Genomic DNA, 15639 nt, shown 5'->3' on the forward strand with positions numbered 1-15639 from the left:
CTGTTATGAACATTTTAGACTCTTGGCAATTAATACCTTTAAACAGTGAGCTGAAATCTGCTATAATATAAAAGTCATGGAATGTTTGAGGAGTTCTCGAAGTGCCATCTGAAATTTTTGGTAACACTTTACAATAAGGTTCATTATTTAAACATTAGTTAATGTATTAACTAACATGAACTAACCATGTGCAATACATCTGTTACTGTGTTTACTAATCTTTGTAAACTTTAGTTAATGAAAATACAGTTCATAGTTTGTTCATGTTAGTTCACAGTGCATTAACTAATGTTTACAGGATTTTAATAATGTATTAGTAAATGTTGAAATTAACATTAACAAAGATTAATAAATGCTGTAGAAGTGCAGTTCGTTATTAGTTCATGTTAACTAATGTAGTTAACTAATGAACCTTATTGTAAAGTGTTACCAAATTTTCTTCTAAAATGATCATTTTTATCAGGCTCCAATGATTATGTTCAGTTATTCCACTTTAATGGCAATGAAAAAGACTTATTGATTGCCATTAAAGTGAAATTACTGAACCTAAACATGGGAGTCTGATAAAAAATGATCATTTTAGAAGAAAATTTCAGATGGCAATTAGAGGCTTTTGCATCTTAAGTCTTCATTTATATTAACTTTTTTTTTTTCCCCCTGTTATTAAATTAACCTTTCTGAAATATTTCATTGTTTAGTTTTCAAACCAGGGTCATCAACGGGGTGCTGGGGGTCCACAAAAAAGTTCAGAGCAAAATGTTGTTTAAAAATATGAAAATAGATTTTTTTTTTTTTTTTTAAATGACATTGCAACTTTATTATGATTTCTAATGTCTTTAATGATTAGATTAATGGCTTTTAGTTCATTATATTTTATGTTTCTGCTCAGGTTTATACATCTATGGTGGGTAAAAAAAAAAGGATAGTGTCAATATAAACTAAGAATAGAAAGTATTTTTCAGACAATATTGTACATATATTTCTAACATTTTTTAGAGTGTGTGTGAATGGAGAGAGAGGGTTAAGAAAGGTGTTCTTCGCAAAGGTAACATATTTAGGGGCCCGTGGCTCTAAAAAGTTTGAAAACCTCTGATCTAGATGGTGATTTGTGAGAATCGTTCATTCGACTCAGTTCTTTCCGTTTAACCTGAATAATTCAAATTCATTTAGAATGAATTTAAAAACGTCTTTTAAAGGGGACCTATAATAAAGCAATAAGCCCCAAGAAGCCGTGATTTACAGTGAATTTATAACTACTGACGTAGAGCGGAGTGCCTAAAACCCCCTTAGCTGTTATAAATTCACTGTAAACCACGGCTTCACGGGGCTTATTGCATTTATAAAACGGTTACCACACAATACAAATATTAAAGACAAAAAATATGTATCAGTGCAACTTTCATTAAGTAAAATCATTAAAAGCCTTCCTTCCACTGGAAAAAATAGTCCGTGACCGTGAACAGCAACAGAAGTTACATTATTATACCATTACACTATGTCCTAACCAAACGCAAAAAAAGGTATCTTTTCCATGTTAATCGGAGTTTTTGTCCTAACCAGCCGCGACGCAAATATACTATTTTACAAACGGTTTCTATTTCCGCGACGTCGCGGCTGAAACAGCAACACAAAGTATGGCAATGATAATATCAGGTACTGTTTATGTGCTTTATTTAATGTTAAAAGCGTCTAACGTGAGTTTGAATATCATTCTGTGTTCCCAGCTTTTTAGCTGTAACGAAAACATTCACCTCAGATCTTGAAATTAAATAAATGGGCACAAGAACGTTCAAACTGTCAACTCAGTGCGAACAAACAAGTGTATTCTATGACAAAGATTGGTTCAGTCACTCCGTATGTACTTTAAATAATGTTTAAATGGTGTAATATTTATGAATTTTACTATGTACTTCCCTATTTCATTGTGGCTGCTGTGCTCTTGCCGAGAGAGCCCGCCCACACTCTCTTCTGATTGGCTGTGGTTTTTGATTGATTTTATCGCTTCCCATTGTCAAGTCTAGTGTGGACAGTCAAATTGCTCGTCGTTGGAATCCTATCAAGTCGCAAAGACTTTTATATTGAAACTTGTTGTGAACACGGAACAAGACGCAAATGACAAATGCTTTGACCAGTGCTGTCAGTGTCAGCATGGCACGGGAAAACTTATTAAATGTTAAAAGGACAAGATCACAGCGGACATTCATGAACATAGGACTGACCTGAAAGAAAATGTTAAATCTGAATGCAGGTAATACACTTGGTCACTCGATATCTCTCTCACAATACTCTTCTATGTAATGAGGTAAGCTTCAATGAACAAAATCAATAATGAACAAACATGTTTACTTTGCTAAGAGTGGTTGCTAAGACAGGCAGCAACATACTCGGTGGTGCAGCAATACTCATGTAATGTGGTCAGCTGTATGTTTTCGGGAATTTTACAACGACTTCGAACGCGGCTCAACCAATCAGAATCAAGGGCCAGAACTATCTGTTTTATAATGCCCATTTTACAAGATGTAATATAAGTCTCTGGTGTCCCCAGAATGTGTCTGAAATTTCAGCTCAAAATACCCCACAGATCATTTATTATAGCTTGTCAAATTTGCCCCTATTTGTCGTTTTTGTGTGTGTCCCTTTAAATGCAAATGAGCTGGTGCTCCCGGCCCTATTTCCAAAAGAGGGCGGAGCTTTAACAGCTCGCGCTTCGGTTGCTCAACAGCAACAAAGCTGAAGAATCTCACGCAGCCAAAATGAGGATTGTCAGTAACGGTGTTCAGCCTTACATTGTTCAAACCGGAGTCGGACACTGATGGAGAGACTCAGGAAAAAGTTAGAATGAAACTGGACATTTCTGAACGGTTAGTGGATAAATGTATGTAGTTGCTGTGGAGTTGATTCAACTCATCAACTAGCAGGTGTTAATCTTTTGTGCAAATCCAGCGTTGAGTTGACCCTCGTTTGTGAAGCAGTTTGGAGTAAAATGATGGCATGGTAACATTGCATATGTTGTTTATGCTCTAACAGCAACATTACACACTAACTAAAGTTAAAAACGTGAAATCATAATCAACCACCCCTTTAAAGTCTTAGAACAATAAGGTGTGTGATATCAAATAAATAAAGATAGATAGTTCTGTTGTGCATAGAATTATTTATGCAACTATTATTTCTAACAGTTAATAATACGGAAATAGCACAAATATCCATACCGAACTACAAAATACAAAACTTTTATTAACCAGAAAGCATATATTTACACGACGCAGTCTGTACATCCTCAGAAATCAAGCAGTCTTTCAAGAGCCATCGTCCCCTTCTTGTATAGCAGTCAGTACAGAAGAGCTGCTGGCGTTCATCGTCTCCTCAGTGGAGTTGTCCAAAAGCGTGGCTCCCGCGTCAGTCTCAGTCTCTTCCATTTCATCCGCCGATTCGTCGCTCATCTCTGGATCATCGCAATCTTTAGGTTCATCTAGCACCGATTTCTCTGTGTCTATCGGATCCAGGTAGTGACAAACTGCACTCTTCCGGCCGAACGACTCTTCATCGTGGAGAGCCAGTACCTCTATTCGGTTAGAGACGGGCTCGTCCTCTTTCCTCTCGGACAGAAACGTCCGCTGCAGCATCAGTTTCTTCATGGTGTGACATTTGTATTTAAGGGCTGGTTTAGAGTCTGCACCATCTTCTTCGAAAATCACACATGTTCCGATGGCGTCCTCGTATTCTCCAGCGAACAGATACCGGCCCACCTGCATCATGGGCTGCTCGCTGTCAATGTCCACTATCTTACAGGTGCTCTGCCGACTGGAGAGTAGATCAGAGCTGATCATTCCAGACAGTTCCGCCACAACCAACTGCTCCTCCTCCTCCCATTCGTCCTCCATGGCAGTGACTGAAGGGGTAGTTGTATTCATGCAAATTCCGAGAAATTTTAGTTTTAATTTACGAAAGTTGAAGCTCTCCGACAACTTCAAGTAGCGAATTGCTTTCGCAGAATGTGCGCGACGGAAGTAGTAATCCGGTGTCTGATTCATTTACGCGAATCGGTTCTTTCAAACAGTTCGGTTTAAAGAACCGGTTCAAAAACGATTCATCTTTTACGTCAAAACCCACTCGCTGCTGGTTTAAAGTTTTTAAATAAAAATCTTCATTGTACGTTCATGTGTCCCACTTCAGTCTGTTGCAACCATAATTCAGCTTGGACATTCTGAACATTTTCATCAGTCAGTACTTTTGGCTAGAAACGTTTTTTCATATTTAAATGAATAAAAAAACAAACACGTTTGTGTTTGTGTTGTTCGGCTATTAAAGTAAATTAAAAATTAAAAATACTGAGAAAAAAAATCAACGGATTTAGAAAAGATCCGACTCCGAAGAATGAATCGTTCACCAATCGGGCATCGCTAACAACTTCCGGAAATCCAACGTGTGCAGCTGAAGTCACATGTGCGCTAGTTCACGGCAGCATGAGAGAGGCACATGTACTCTGGCAACTTTAGTAAATTAAAACTAAAATTTCTCGGAGTGTTCGAGAGAAGATCGGGGTAATCGTAAGAACTTGTTTTTGTTAAACAGTAAGTATCTGTTGGGTTTACAGTTACAATTTTTTGTGTTAATCGCTTGTAAGCTAGTCTCATGGTTTGCAGCGTGCTAGTAAATGGTGCGCAGAATACAACCTAATGAATTCCATCTAAACATGGTATTGAATTTACTGCAGTATTATAAACACAATGGGCCTGCATATTATTAACCTTATGAATGTTAGCATGTGTTAAATTGTGGAAGCCGCATCACGCTCCTATCTGACAATCAAACTGCCAGTTATCCAAGTAAAAGTTGTATTTGTCACGATTACAAGCCAGACATCTATTTTAATACAATGAAAGCATTGGATTGTGTAGATAACTATGTTTTCATAAGCGTTTATCATACAGTATGAAAGCCACATGGGACATGGCAACCCCCACGCCGGACTGGTTTCTCTGTTTCGAACCTTACAGAAGTTAAAAAAAAAACAAGAATGTCAAATCTGTTCAATTAATTACTTTACTTGTTACCCCAGAACAACTTTGTAGGTGTCAATCATGGGCAGGAGGTTGGATCCCACCATTAAGGTGAAACGAGGACCTGGACGCAAGGCCAGGAAACAGAAGGGAGCAGAAACTGAGCTGTCCAAGTTTTTGGTTGATGGTAAATCACACATACTTGGAGTGATTTGTTTTTTGGCCTTTGTGTTATTATTCATTCATTTATTATTAATATAGATTCATAACCATTATTACAATGTATTATGTAAGTTATAACAATGGTTATCTTCTGTTCACAGATGATGGGCCCAAAAAACTTTCAAGCAGAGCAAGAAAACGGTAAAATTATTTTTTGTTTGGGGGAGCCTTTTTTTTTTTTTTAACTCTCTGACTATAACTTGTCTTATTATTATTATTATTAATAATACATTTTGACAGAGCTGTAAAGAGAACTCAAGTGACCAAAGCACCCAAACAAGAGGAAAAGCCCAAAAAAGGTACATAAATGTATAAAAATAAAATGGAGTGACAATGTTTATACACCGTTGAATTTGTAAATCAATTCATATTTATTGCAGGATTCTCAGATGAGAATAGTGAATGGCTCACACCAGCACAGAGGAAACGGAAGATTGAACAGTGTGAGGAAGATGAGGACAGTGACAGTCAATGGGAAGAAGATGATGATGATGATGATGATGATGTCGAGGGCTTGGATCACAAGGGAATGGATGAGGATGATGATGATGAAGATATGGTGGATGACTATGGTGCTGATGAAGGGGATGAACAAGACAGTGATGGAGAAGAGGTATGAAATTAAAGATTTTGACCTTTGTCAAATGTCAATAGCATACTACTTTTGCACAGTATGTCAAATTTCTCCGGATAAAAGGACATTCGGATGTCCTACTACTTTTGATAAATGTGAAGTTTGGAGCACAAAATACTGTATCCCACAATGGGATGCTTGACTTTCTGTTTCCAAGTGAGATAATATTTAATCAGACTGCCAAGATTTAAGACTCAAAATTGGTTTTAAAATGCAATATAATTACATTTACTTCAGAATTATACGATGTAGTGAGGTTATGATAAATATTACTGTTTGAAATGTCTGTCGTTACATACTGTTCTATACTATATATATTTAAAAAACAGTCAGCATAGAATTCTAGCCAATTCCTTATTGTGTCCCATCATCCTTTGCCCTGTTAGCTTCTGCCAATAGAGAAAGCTGCAAGAAAACAGAAAAAACAAGCAAGCATGAAACCAGAGGATGATGATGATGATGATGATGATGATGATGAAGATGATGACGAAGAAGAGGAAAAAGAGGAAAAGGGTGATTTAAAGGAAGATGAGGAGGAAGAGGATACTGTGCAGGCAAATATTGATGAGTCGGAACAATTCAAACTCCCTGCTGCGGCGGAGAGAGCCAAGGAAGGTGAGTCCAAGTTTATGTCATCAAACTACAGATTTCCACAGCCTCCCAGTTCTTATTTGATCTAGAGGTGTATTTTAACCTGCTGCCCTCCATCTTGCATGTATGTAGGTCTTTTACTAATGGACCTGCAGACCATCCATCAGAGGATCAAAGATAATGTGGATGTGCTGTCTCACTTCAGTGAGAAGAGAGAGAAGGGCAAGGCGAGATCGGAGTATCTCTCTCTGCTGCGCTCTGACCTCTGCACCTATTACAGCTACAACGAGTTCCTCATCAGCAAACTCATGGACCTTTTCTCTCTCTCTGAGGTGTGTGCTTGTATGTGCTCTTGTTTTTTTAGTCTGTGATGATGAGAAACTTTGTGTGACAGCATTTATTACAAATTGCTGAAGTGTAGATGCTTCCTGTTGTAGTACCACCCATCTGCTTCCTCACAAGGTGTGTGGCTATGCTAACAGGATAAAGCAACTCTGTCAAGATCAGAAGAGGTGGATGGTCACACCCCTTCCACTTCTATATGAATTGGCAGTACATCTATATCAGAAAACAATTCTTTGTAAAACTTTGGAAAGGTTTTGTATGTGTTGATTGATATACAAATACAATTTTCAATTTCAGCTGATTGATTTTCTTGAGGCAAATGAAATTCACCGACCAGTCACCATCAGAACCAACACCCTGAAAACCAGAAGGAGAGACTTGGCTCAGGTCTGGAAAATCTTCTTTCTTTTTCCAAAATGTTGTGATATTTTTTTTTATCAGAGGCCCAATTTACACCTGGTTTGTGATTGAATTGTGCTAAATATGGATTTCAAAATGTGATAATGAAAACGTCATTACAGTCAAACGCATGTTACCTCGTATTTGTTAAATGCTACTGCATCTGTATGTGTCTTGAAATCAAAGTTAATTCCCATAAGGTAATTGATTTGAATAAGGTAAATGCCCAGGGGCCGGTTGCACCAGCTGTTTGCAAGTTACAACTTAGCCTAGTTTTGACATAAACAAGCACTAAGTTACTTTTAACTTGATGCTTTGCACCATTAAACTTAGTTGAAAAATATTCGTATTTGTTTTTCAGAGATATTGACATGGTTTATAAGAGAAATAATTTGTTAATGTAAGATTCATATCTCATTTGAAAAAGTATTAATTAGTTGATGTACATTTTAGAATATGAAATTAAGATATTTTATGAATGAAGTCAGAAGTCTGGAATGGGCTTAATGGTACTTTGGCACCATTTAAGCCTGTATGTGTTTCAAATAAACCGGTGGTCTGCAGTCTTAAGTTGGCTTGACTCTAGAGTTGTATCTGGAGTCAAGCCGGAAGTTTGACAGGGTGTATCTCGGGAGCCAAGATGAGCTGGGGCTCCATACTCTGGGTTTACTTGGGTCTACTAGTGGGCCCCCTACACCAGGAGTGTGGAGCCTTAAGTCGGCTTGACTATGGAGTTATGCCGGTCAAATGTGGAAGTTTGACCAGGTGTATCTCAGGAAGGAAGCCGAGTTGGGGCTCCACACTCTGGGGTTAGGAGGCTCTCCTAGTGGGCCCCCCATGCCCGGAGTATGGAGCCTTAAGTTGGCTTGGTTCCCGAGTTATGCCCGGTTAAATTTCCCCATTTGACCGGGCATAACTCCATAGTCAAGCTGACCTAAGGCTCCACAAGTACACTTGCCCTACTTTATGGAGAGCTTACGACCTCCTAGCTATGTTTTGCTTTAAGAAAAAATGGTGCACCTGTATACAAGCACAAGGTTTCTCACGTGAAGTGTGCAGATCCAATGTTTGATTAAAATAGGACTTTAAATATTCAAGCCTCTCGCTCGAAATAATCTTTAGAAATTTTCTGTAAGATTAAATTTGTTAATGTATTAACAGTTAATAACGTGACAATGCACAAGCAGCTTTCTCTTGGTCAGGATGGCAAGTTTGTGTCAAAGTTCAATAAACTTGAACCAAATGCAAAATCTGCATGGGGAAATTTTGCCCTCACGAAATGTCTGGTTACACAGACTCCGATTGATTGGATTTCGCTCATGAAATTTCACAGTGCAAAAGTTAATTATAACCGCACCTTAAAGTCGCGATGAAATGTAAGTAGCAAGAGATTTTTTTGGATTGGATAATTAATTATTGATTAATGGATTGTTGAAAAAGAAAAAATGTAGGGTGAGGACTTGGTTTTATGCTTCAGTTGTAGATTTGATTTTGAGATGTGAATGTTTGCACTAAAATATGAATGTGAGTCGATTGTGGCGGGCAGGCAGTTACGACATTTTAATTTAACATTACAAGGTCAAAACAAAATGAAGCATGCTAGATGAATCGTTCGCAATAGGTCTATGCACTTGCAAAATAGTGAATTTTCATTTTATGCTGACTTTTTTTGAAAATTTGAGACAAGTGGTCACATGAGATGCGTTTGAGACTCATTTTATTACACACTTAAAAATAAAAGTACTTTATTGACATCTATAGTTCCATAAATAACATTTCTATTCCACAAAAGATTTTTAAAATGTTATTTACTCTAAGAAAAGAGGTTCTTTTAAGACCTGTTCACAGAACGGTTCTTTGGGGAAGCAAAAAATGGTTCTTCTATGGCATCACTGCAAAAAAAAAAAAACCTTTTAGAACCTTTATTTTTAAGAATGTACCAAGCATCCTGTCTGCCCACTTCTGATTGAAACACCCGAAACAGACTTTAATAACAGGTGTAAACAATCCCAAAATGCCATTAACGCATGCCAGTTTGGTTGAGAAATGGCTTCTGGTTGTAACAGCTTGTTTTTTTAACACAGGCTTTGATTAACAGAGGAGTAAACCTGGATCCATTGGGGAAATGGTCCAAAGTAGGGCTGGTTATCTATGACTCTTCTGTTCCCATAGGTCAGTTCCAGTGTCATTTTAAAATAACTTTGTTTTTCTTCAATCTTGATTACTGGTGATTGTAAGTGTTAATTTTAAGCGTGATAATTGTAATTCTCTCATTCATACAGGAGCAACTCCAGAATATTTGGCAGGCCAGTACATGCTTCAAGGTGCATCATCATTTCTTCCTGTAATGGCGCTGTCTCCCCAGGAGGGGGAGTCAGTGTTAGACATGAGTGCTGCTCCAGGAGGCAAGACCACATATATGGGTGAGCATATGCTTCTCCATGGCAGTGACACCAACTGCTGTGTTTTTGTAAAGCGGCTCATCTCGGTGTCTTTTTTTTTTTTTTTTTTTTTTTTTTTTTTTTTAATTGGCACAGAAATTTATTGTCACAAAATACACCAAAGAATAAAAGTCATGTAGAAATAATGCACATTATTGCCTTTCTACAATGTTATGTAAAAAAAGTAAGCATCAGGAAATGTTTTTGGAGTGTGTGTTAAGCTAAAATGTGTATCTTTTGTGTGATTCAGCTCAGCTCATGAGGAACACAGGCATGATTGTGGCTAATGACGCTAATGCAGACAGACTGAAGAGTGTGGTGGGAAACATCCATCGTCTCGGTGTCACTAACGCGGTCATCTGCAACTATGACGGCAGACAATTCCCAAAGGTCTGCATCATCCTTTTTTCATTTTCTGTCTTAGAAAAAAACATTTTTAATGACAACATGGTTAACTGAGAATGAAATATTCTGTTTTGTTTTTGGTATATGTATTAGTTTTCTGTACATTCCCATATGCATGTCTATTCTGAGGTGTTGTATTTTGTATTGTAGGTGATGGGAGGTTTCGACAGAGTGCTTTTGGATGCTCCTTGCTCAGGTACAGGAGTCATTTCCAAAGATCCGGCAGTTAAAACTAGCAAGGTAATTCTGTTCTGAAAGTCACCTGTTTTCATTCTTTTCAGCTTCTGAAGGATTTGTTTAGTTTTTGCACATTCAGAATTCTGAAATATTTCTCTTTCTCAGGATGAGGCTGATATTCTTCGCTCGGCTCACCTGCAGAAGGAGCTCATCCTGTCAGCTATTGACTCTGTCAATGCTGATTCTTCATCTGGCGGATACCTTATTTACTGCACATGCTCTATTATGGTGAGTTGCACACGAAGTCAAATTGATAATTTATTTATTTTTTTTTTTTTTGACCAATACAGTTTGATTTAATTTATTAATTAAAAAATGATCTCATTATTTTAGTTTGATATCCAGTATGCAGAACATATCTGATATTTAATAACTTATTTTTTGCACATTGGTAACTGAAGAATAGTTATTTCAATAAAACTACAATAAACAAAATTTTAGGTTTATATATTAAATATTAGTTTTATATATGAAAAATTAGGTTTGAAGACTTACACTACCACTACTACAAAAATTTGGGATTGGTACGATTATTTTTAATGTTTTTGAAAGAAGTCTTTTATGCTTACTAAGGCTGCATTTATTTGAGCATAAATACAGTAAAAAGGGCGTGACGGGAACATGATCAGCTCAAAATGCATTTTCTAATCCACATTAAGTTTTGCTACATCGCATGATAATTAATAAAAATGCAATCGCAAGTGTCTTAACTGTGAGTGTAAATGCAATTAAGAACAAAAAAAAAACAAACAATTAAGTTATAATTTTGCTACAATTTTTGCTTGAACATATCTAATAATTTGTTACATTTTCATTTTAATTTTGCAACTAATAAAACGTTAAAATATGTATTTAAATTATATAAATAGAAAATGTAAATTATATCATTGAATTTGAGTGATAATTTTACTCCAAATGTTGCACGTATGGAAAATGTAAAATTAAATACAGAAATACATTGTCATTTTACATGTTGCATTGCAATTTTGCATATTACATTTCAAATTGAATATTGCTACCAATATGCTTCCATATGAGACATTTTTCAGGATGATTTGATGAGTAGAAAGTTCAAAAGAACAGCATTTATTTGAAATAGAAATCTTTTGTAACATTGTAAATGTCTTTACTGTCACACTTGATCAATTTAATGTATCCTTGCTGAATAAAAATATCAATTTCTTTAAAAAGAAATTATATGGAACCCAAACTTTTGAAGAGTAATGTTTGTCCTTGGAGCTTTCCAAGATTCTCCAAAGGATTCCAAGTGTTAATATCTCACATTTAATGAAAATATTTGTGTCTCAGAGGAGACTGAAAACCATTTGTGCTTGACTGGAACAAATGACCAATTCCATAGAGGCCAGCAATCACAATACTTGAGATATCATACCCTGAACATGGCTTCCCACATGAGACTTTTGGCCTGGAAATAATGAATACTTCAGAGGCCTGAAAGTGTTAGAATCTACAATAAATATTTGACAGACCTTAGTTTTACCACCAACAACAAATAAGCAACCTATGAGCTAAATCTAAGTTGGTGCAGCAAAAACCTTTTTAATTGTCTGATTTGATCTGGACTGATCCAGATATTGCATTTTAAATCAGCGTTATAATGCGACATTTAGAGGAAAGGTGGAAGAGATGGATGGAGAGTAATTGTATGAAAACCTATGGAAATGTCTGGATGATTGCATTTTATGTCCTCCTAAATATGCTCATTTTTTGAAGTGAATTTCTTATTAAGATTTAATTTTGTCTTCTCCATAGGTTGAGGAGAATGAGTGGGTGGTGGACTACGCTCTGAAGAAGAGAAATGTTAAGCTGGTCCCCACTGGACTAGACTTTGGCAAGGAGGGATTCACCAGGTAATGAGGCCTTATTTGAGATCCATCTACAATAATAAAGGCTTTTCTCCCAGAAATTGAGTTACATGAGTGAGTTTGCCTGAGAAAGCGTAATAAATTATGAAGTGCACTTAGAAAATAAGATCTCTTTTCCACAGATTCAAACAGAGACGTTTCCATCCTTCTCTGAAACTGTCTCGCCGATTCTACCCTCATTCCCACAACATGGATGGATTTTTTGTGGCCAAGCTAAAGAAGCTGTCTAACACCATCCCTACAGCACCAAAAGAAACAGGTACGTACTTATTTCCCATGTTTTACACAACTTGTTTATTTGCTATCTGAATGTAGCGTTTCAATATTTATTTATTTTTTTTTTTTTTTTTTTCAGAAAATGAAGTAGAATCTACAAAAATGGAGACTGCAGCCTCATCGGCGCAGATCCAAAAGCCAGAATCTAAGGAACAGAAGCCCGCTTCAACTCCAGCGAAAAGCAACATGGGCAAGAAGCAGAAATTAAACCAGAAAAGATCTGAGCCGCCCATCATCACAAAGAAAGCTGGAGTGAAATCTCAGAATAAAAAAGCTGATGGTCCCAAAAAAGCCAAAATTGCCAAGTTAGATGGTGAAGCATCCAAAAAGGTTGAGAGACCTGACAAAAAGCAGAAGGTAAAAGAACAGAATGGAGATTCAACGAAAGGGGTAGAAAAGGAGAAGGGGAGCCAGTTTGAGAAGAAAAGCAAAGCGAAAAGGAGGAATTTGAGGAAGAAAAGAATAGGGAAAAACAAATTTAAAAAGTTAAAAAAGATGCTTGGACAAGAAAGTGGCCAGTGAGATTCATTGCTATGAATTGACATGGACCTGTATGGTCAGGACTGGGATCTGTCTGTGGTTTGACACAAGAAGTTAAACCAATCCCAGCCTGCTCTTGGGGACTCAAAGATCATCCTTCAGAAATGTACACAATGATTTTGTGTATTTATCTTGCTTCTCAATACTTTTGTCAACCTTATTACTTTACCGCAAGGTTTTCTTTAAACTTGTGGTACAAGTGTTATAAATGTATATTGTCCATTTTAATGGATTTTGTTTTGAAAAAGAAACCTTTAACTGAATGTGAGTATGTGGTCTGTTTTTTTTTTTTTTTTTCCTCATACCTATTAAAAAGAAATTTTCAAAAAAAAGGTATGGTGTCTGAAAAAGTGAAGTCTGAAACCTTAATGTACTTCGGTTATTGCCTTCTTTGGAAGAGAGTGCCTGAAATGACGTTTCTCGGCTTGTCATAACCTGACCTTTCCTTTCAGCCTCTCAGAACATCACCTCAGAAATCAGATCAAAAACTGTTGAGGTAGAAGTGAAATCTTCCTTTGAGCCTGAGTGCATCACGACTGCTATACAGCAAAGCCTATTGACTTCACTTTTCACATCGCTTCGCTCCCGCCACAGAACATTTATCAACGCGTAAAAAGTTTTCTTCAGGTTCAAATGGCTAAAACGTTCAGTAGATGAACTTCAGCTGTGTGCGATCTTTCTTCCCACCCTTTTGGCCCAGTGCCTGTGTAGGCATGGCAACGCATTTATCGTATTGTGCGTTGCGAAGCCCTGAGCTCATACCCTCTGAACTGCGATGTTTTCTCTGTGCTTGCATGAGATCCTTCTGTCTCCACAAAAGATGGCCCAAAACACCACAATTATCACCACTTGTTCCTCCCAAAGCTGTTAATTCTGTTGAAATGTAGTGCATGTGTAGGCAAAGCGTTTATTTTAATCACATTGCAGTGATTACATGCAAGGAGATAATTTAAGGTTGTGCCTGAAGGGTAAACGAAGCCATTCAGCAGGCCTGTAGGGAAAGCAGTTTAGATCAGACTAGTTTGACACCCCACTGATTAAGTGGTATTGTAGAAGGGTAATTATCATGATCACCTGCACATATGATTGCAGGGGTAGGAGCGTCCAGTCTATCTTTAATAAGAATTGCTTCTCCCTTTTTGTACTGTACAGATGAGTTTTCGCTTACTGTGTTTCACCAGTATTTCCACACTAACGTTTTCAGGTTAGTTAATGGTGCTTACTAAGACAGGTAACACTATTTGTATTGTTCATTTGAACAAACCCGTAATCATAAATGGTCAATGACAAGTTCTTAGAAATGTTTGTATGGTTTTGAAAAACTTAAAAAAAATAAAAAATAAAAAAAAATAATAAAATAAAATTGTCATGTAGTGTAATCGTCAAGTAAAAAGTGGTAACATTTTTCTTATACATTGAATACAGATGAGGGTACACAATAATTTTCATAAACTTTTTGTAAAATTTTATACCAATTTTAAGATTCATCAACTAAATACATTTTTGGGGCTTTAAACCTGACATGCAGTGAAAGTGTGCACTCTCGAGGCTTTTTTTGTTTGTTTGTTTCTCTTTTGCAAAGTTGAGTAGCATAATCCATAATGTTGCACTGTCAATACAAGACCTTGACCAAAAATAGATGCACCTCTTGATGGAAATAGATGTTGTGATGTTATTTCCATCAAGAGGTGAGTCAATTTTTGGTCAAGATCTTGTATTGACAATGCAAGAGGTGAGCACTCTGTAAAGTCTCCTCCAGCACATCCCAAAGACTTTCAATGAATTTAAGGTCTGGTCTCAGAGGTGCCAATTCATGTGTGAAAATGATTCTTCATGCTCTCTCCCAACTATTCTTTCACAATTTGAGCCTGATGAATCTTGACATTGTCATCCTGGAATATGGCCATGATGTGTCTTCCAACATGGTTGTTTAAAAAATGAAAAGTTACACACACCATCAGTCAGGGTTAGAAGAACTGTTGCCTAACATATAACATGCTAGAAGCATAATAATCAAAGCAATAATGATTTAATCATAGACTCTTAAACATTTGCCTATTTAAATCCAAACTTTTTTTTTGGCCGGGCAGTGCATTACCTAAATTGTGTGTAATTGTAATTGCCTACATTCCTAACTACAATTTTCATCATGTATTTTGCAATCAGTAATGGACTACAGTTACTAGCTAGCAATGGTCACATGAGGGTCGGCAGTGATATAATTTCCTTTTTTGTTTTTTTGTTTTTCTAAATGTTTTCGCACATTAGTTGGACCAAAAGTGAGAAAAACTGAAAGAAGTTCCATATTTTAGAGATTTGGAGGTGGGTTCTTTTGACTCGAGCCAAAAAACAGTAGCAGAATAACAATTTAGCACATGAAACATACTTAATTAACAGCATTTCCATGGTGCATGGGGGTGTTGCCGATATGTAAATGTGCCATCCCATCCGCCCCTTTAATTTATGTTCCGCTACATTTCCCATTGCCTCAGCCTCTCTGTAGTGCATCTATGAGCATGTTTGTTTCTTGTCGTGACTGCACAGTTTGACCGTGTATTTAATCCTTTCACAGCTGGGAAATCCGCCAGAGTCTTCATTATATCCTCCAGCTACCTATATCAGCAATGACTGCAGAAACGTGTAGGCCTTCGCTGAAGTCT

General features: G+C 36.9%; 2 protein-coding genes, 1 long non-coding RNA gene and 1 other non-coding gene across 5 annotated transcripts; 2 read left to right on the plus strand and 2 right to left on the minus strand.

The window, feature by feature from the left end:
• Positions 1-3217: 3217 nt before the first annotated feature.
• gtf3c6 (general transcription factor IIIC, polypeptide 6, alpha) lies at positions 3218-4182 on the minus strand. Its single transcript, XM_051866636.1, has one exon. The coding sequence runs from the start codon at positions 4032-4034 to the stop codon at positions 3300-3302; it is 735 nt and encodes a 244-aa protein (XP_051722596.1). The 5' UTR covers positions 4035-4182; the 3' UTR covers positions 3218-3299.
• A 235-nt stretch (positions 4183-4417) lies between these two features.
• nop2 (NOP2 nucleolar protein homolog (yeast)) lies at positions 4418-13247 on the plus strand. 2 transcript variants are annotated; one of them, XM_051866632.1, is made up of 16 exons: positions 4418-4574; positions 5063-5190; positions 5327-5366; positions 5466-5524; positions 5606-5838; positions 6246-6474; positions 6583-6782; positions 7093-7182; positions 9279-9366; positions 9477-9617; positions 9886-10025; positions 10191-10280; positions 10383-10505; positions 12051-12148; positions 12286-12422; positions 12519-13247. In XM_051866632.1, exons 2-16 carry the CDS (start codon positions 5085-5087, stop codon positions 12959-12961), a joined length of 2217 nt encoding a protein of 738 aa, XP_051722592.1. In that variant the 5' UTR covers positions 4418-4574; positions 5063-5084; the 3' UTR covers positions 12962-13247. The 2 variants fall into 2 exon arrangements, with proteins under 2 accessions (XP_051722592.1, XP_051722593.1); XM_051866633.1 differs by lacking the exons at positions 4418-4574; positions 5063-5190; positions 5327-5366 and having other exon boundaries at positions 5466-5523; positions 5604-5838.
• LOC127498005 (small nucleolar RNA SNORA29) lies at positions 6875-7014 on the plus strand. Its single transcript, XR_007925750.1, has one exon. It is a non-coding gene; the product is annotated as a small nucleolar RNA SNORA29 (small nucleolar RNA).
• Positions 12871-14519, minus strand: LOC127497871 (uncharacterized). Its single transcript, XR_007925679.1, has 2 exons — positions 14158-14519; positions 12871-14114 (listed from the first exon to the last, which is right to left on the minus strand). It is a non-coding gene; the product is annotated as an uncharacterized LOC127497871 (long non-coding RNA).
• Positions 14520-15639: the final 1120 nt, after the last annotated feature.

Source organism: Ctenopharyngodon idella, chromosome 16, assembly GCF_019924925.1.
Source record: "Ctenopharyngodon idella isolate HZGC_01 chromosome 16, HZGC01, whole genome shotgun sequence".
Classification (NCBI taxonomy): domain Eukaryota; kingdom Metazoa; phylum Chordata; class Actinopteri; order Cypriniformes; family Xenocyprididae; genus Ctenopharyngodon; species Ctenopharyngodon idella.